Source organism: Nicotiana attenuata, unplaced genomic scaffold (genome assembly GCF_001879085.1).
Source record: "Nicotiana attenuata strain UT unplaced genomic scaffold, NIATTr2, whole genome shotgun sequence".
In the NCBI taxonomy this organism is placed as follows: Eukaryota; Viridiplantae; Streptophyta; class Magnoliopsida; order Solanales; family Solanaceae; genus Nicotiana; species Nicotiana attenuata.
In genome coordinates this window covers 26220-29940 of record NW_017676565.1, presented here as the reverse complement: position 1 = coordinate 29940, position 3721 = coordinate 26220, and the positions used below count along the sequence as shown (strand labels likewise).

General features: G+C 37.8%; 1 protein-coding gene across 2 annotated transcripts in view; it reads right to left on the bottom strand.

Annotated features, from left to right (window-relative positions):
* The window catches only part of LOC109221088 (origin of replication complex subunit 1A-like), a gene marked incomplete at its 3' end in the record, with an annotated part of 7849 nt that extends 4483 nt beyond the window's left edge, over positions 1-3366 (bottom strand). The window contains 6 exon segments of one of the 2 annotated variants that reach the window (XM_019385548.1): positions 96-247; positions 331-471; positions 567-719; positions 1144-1279; positions 1391-2238; positions 3204-3366. In XM_019385548.1, the coding sequence (XP_019241093.1) occupies positions 96-247; positions 331-471; positions 567-719; positions 1144-1279; positions 1391-2163 (1355 nt within the window). 2 annotated transcript variants of the gene reach the window in all.
* Positions 3367-3721: the final 355 nt, after the last annotated feature.

The following is a 3721-nucleotide window of genomic DNA, read 5'->3' as shown; positions in this document are numbered from 1 at the left end:
AAAAAAAAAAAAAAAAAAAAAAAAAAAAACAGCACTTGTTTGTCAGATAAATATGGAGCAAATTGCATAAAGATTGCACCTCGGGAAAGACATACTTAGTCCTACAAGGTAGAGACTTGGGCAAAGTTGCCAGTAAAAGAGTTCCTTTTGCTTTCTCAAGTTCAGTAAGCTTGTGAGATCTCACATGTTCTGGTATCTTCTTTGCACCTATCTTTTGTAGTCCAAAAAAGCGTCCCTTTCTTGAATTCTGCATTTGTAGAAAAACTGTTTAGCTTCTGCTTTAAGCAACATGAAGAAGAGTAGGAATCTGACAAAGGACAATTTGTATACCGCAGCCAACGGATGAGCTGGAGATGGTCTGGTTAATGGATTACTTCGGTTTTCCTCTTCATACTCTACTTCATCATCCACGTCAGAATCTGGATCTTCACAAGAGTTCCAGTCCTCATCTTTCTCAGCTTCTTCCTTGTCCTACCAAATGAGGAGACAGCTTCTTAGTTCCAAAATCTTCCATCACATATAAACAAAGGCTCCACAAAACATCATCAAATTTTTTTAGGACATACCACATCATTATCTTCAATCTCAGCAATGCGCTTGAAACTATGCCAGTGAATGTCATACTCATATTCACAGAGGAAAACATCATCTCCATCATTTCTCGCCTTCTCAAATTCTTTTGGATTCTTAACATAGCAATGCCTGATGACAGATTCCATCTGCAAACAGAATAGTAGGCCTTCATTAACAGATGTAATGGTCAATTACTCATTAATATAACCAGCCAATATCAGACTGCCATGAAACAGAGAAATTGAAGCTTTGGGCTTCTTTGCATCGGGGTGAGTCTTATCCTCTAGATCCGTTATAACATCCAGAACCCAAAGGCAAGCTTACCACTTGTAATCTTTCATTTTTAAGAACTCTATCAAAAACAATACTTAATAATAGATTAAAACATTCATGTCCACCTATCTTTTGCTTTTGGGAAGTTATCAATCAATTGAACTGATCTATAAGTAATGACAATATTCTTCCTTAACAAAACTTACAATCCTCAAAAGCAGCAAAATAGGTGGCATATAACTTCCAAAGTAAAAATTATTACATTGTACAACAGAAAACAGAATAGCATAATGTTACCTCAACATCAGCAAAATCATTAGTCCGATAGAGTTCTCTCCTTAAGTTATGTGGCTGTCTTCCTGCAGACGTTTCCTCGGGAATAATATACCAATGTGCCCGAAACCAATAGGTACCATCCACTTCTTTCCATATGCTATGACATTGATATCAGAATTAACCAAACATCACGACTATTGATATGCAAAATTAAACAAAACCATAAAAAGTTCCTATAATTAACTTAGGAAATAAGAAGTTCATATACCTGACGATACGAGCCGCCCATAGATCACTGTCAAGTAACTTCTCCTTGGCAGTCCTTACCCGTTTCTTTCCCTTGGGTGGTGCGGGCATTTCCACCATTTTCCCTACTTTTTTTGCCTCACAATACACACAAATCCAATCCCCTTCAGGAACCTTTTTCAGTGGTGGCTTCAAGCACTTCAAATGAAACCCTCCTAAGCATTCATCACATTCAACCATAATCACCCTCCCTGCTGGCCTATAACAAATCCTACATTCCTCCACTTCGGGATCCTCACTATCCGAACTCGCATCTTCTCTTCTCTTCACATACACATCATCCCCCACAGCAAACTCTCCCCCATCATAAACCACCTTTTTATAATACACCCTCTTCTTACAACCCCTTAAACCGCTTCTTTTTTCAACAGCCACATTCTTGTTCTCTGAAGATTTCCTTTTCCTCTTCGATTCAGTGGGTCCCGGTGTCGAAATGGGGGTTGAAACAGTGAGCTTTGATTTTCTTCTTGCTGAATCTGTGGCACTTTTGGGAGTGAAGTTGAGAGATTTACGGAAGCGGGCAGAAGATGGAGGCGAAGGTAGTGGCGGTGGTGGGGTTTGAGGGGTGGAGGTAAGGCGGAGGGAGCGGCGGCGAGGGGTGGGGTCTAGGGTTTGTGGGGTTGGAGGGATAATAGGGTATAAAGGAGATAAATTAGAAAAGGGCAGTTGCTTGTGTTGCTTAATGGGGGTTGTGTTAAGGGATTGTTTGGCTTTCTTCTTTGGGGTTTCTGCCATTGGAAGCTTCTATAGGAATGTAGACAATTGCTTTATCACCAGCTATAATTTGTCCAATTACCTTTGCAAGAAAGCCTACAGATGTTAGCAAAATCTGAGTGTTCCGAAATTGAAGAAAAGGAAAATCAGTTCAAAGTGCAAAATGAAAGAAGAGAATGAAGAAGATATATATACTGATAAGTAAATATAAAGTATATGGTAAGCAAAGAGCAATTAAGATATCCAAAATTCCTGCAATCAGTATAAAGCTCTTAACTGGAAAATCAATTTATCTCCACAAAGAATCCTGGAGTGTGGCTTTTAGTGTTATGATATAAGCAGAAGAAAACTAGAAGCTCCGCAACATATAGACTATACAAGAAATACCATGTCAATTTTTGAGAGAAGGTAAATATATATAGATGCAGCACCAAGAAAGTGCTCGAATATGTAGAAGTGAACAAAAAACTAGAGAAGAATCCCTTTCTAGTCTTGTAGGGATTCTAAGAGCCCTAGTATTGATTCTGCTTCATTTACAAGTTCCTCTCTACACCAAAAAGAAAACAAAAGTGTATAATTAAACTTGGTCGAATCGAATTAGCTTTTTGCTCGGAACAACTACGTTCCTTTGAACGTAGGCGGAGAACACTGCTTCGAATATAGACATGTTGTCTTTTCTATTGCATGATCCAGATAGGATATACATTTGGTCGATTTGATGCTTCAATTCGGGTTAATCATCTTCTCGATTTAAATAGACAAATGGATCTAGCAAACAAGTTGATAATTATGACAACCTAAAGCAAAGTATAAACTTGAGTATGATTACAAATATCACAAAAACATATCACCCGTTAGAGCTTGCATTAGTGAAAATTGGGCCTTTGCCAATTAATTGTTAGATCTAAAATCAGTATATCTGATGAAACAGATTGCCAGAACACTTGATAACTACTATAAATTAAGAAATAATCAGTACTCTTATATAAATTAAAAACTAATTCAGCATTTGAATAAAAACTTCATATTCTAAATCTCAAAAATTGAATGAGCTATATTACCCCGATGGTGCTGCGAGAGCCGAGAGGGAGAGGGTAGCTGGAGGACTAGGATTTCGCCGGAAAATGGGAGAGTTCCGGCCGTCGAGAAGAGAAATGAGTAATCGCAGTCGGCGGTGGAAAAGTAGAAAGAGGGGAAGAGGGGGGGGGGGGTAAAGGAAAGGGAGAAGCGGCGGTGAGGACAAGGGGAAGGTGTAAGAGAGAAATGGCGGGAAAGAATAAAAATACTTTTCTTTTTTTCTCTTTTAAACTTTAATGTTTTTATTTAATAATGTTAAAGAAATTGCTTATTTTAGATCGAAGTAATAAACTTGGAAACTAGAATTTGAATCGAAAAGATATCATATGAAATTACGATAGTTTCTATCTGTCTAGGGGCTTGGTATTCAAAGTTGTGTAATATCTATGTTGGCTGCTGATTGAAAAAGTCAGCTAATTAATTGATTAATCAAGGTGCGCTCAAACGTTTGGAAAAAAAAATACACTCAAGTAAACTGACTCAAATACCATCGTTAAGATTT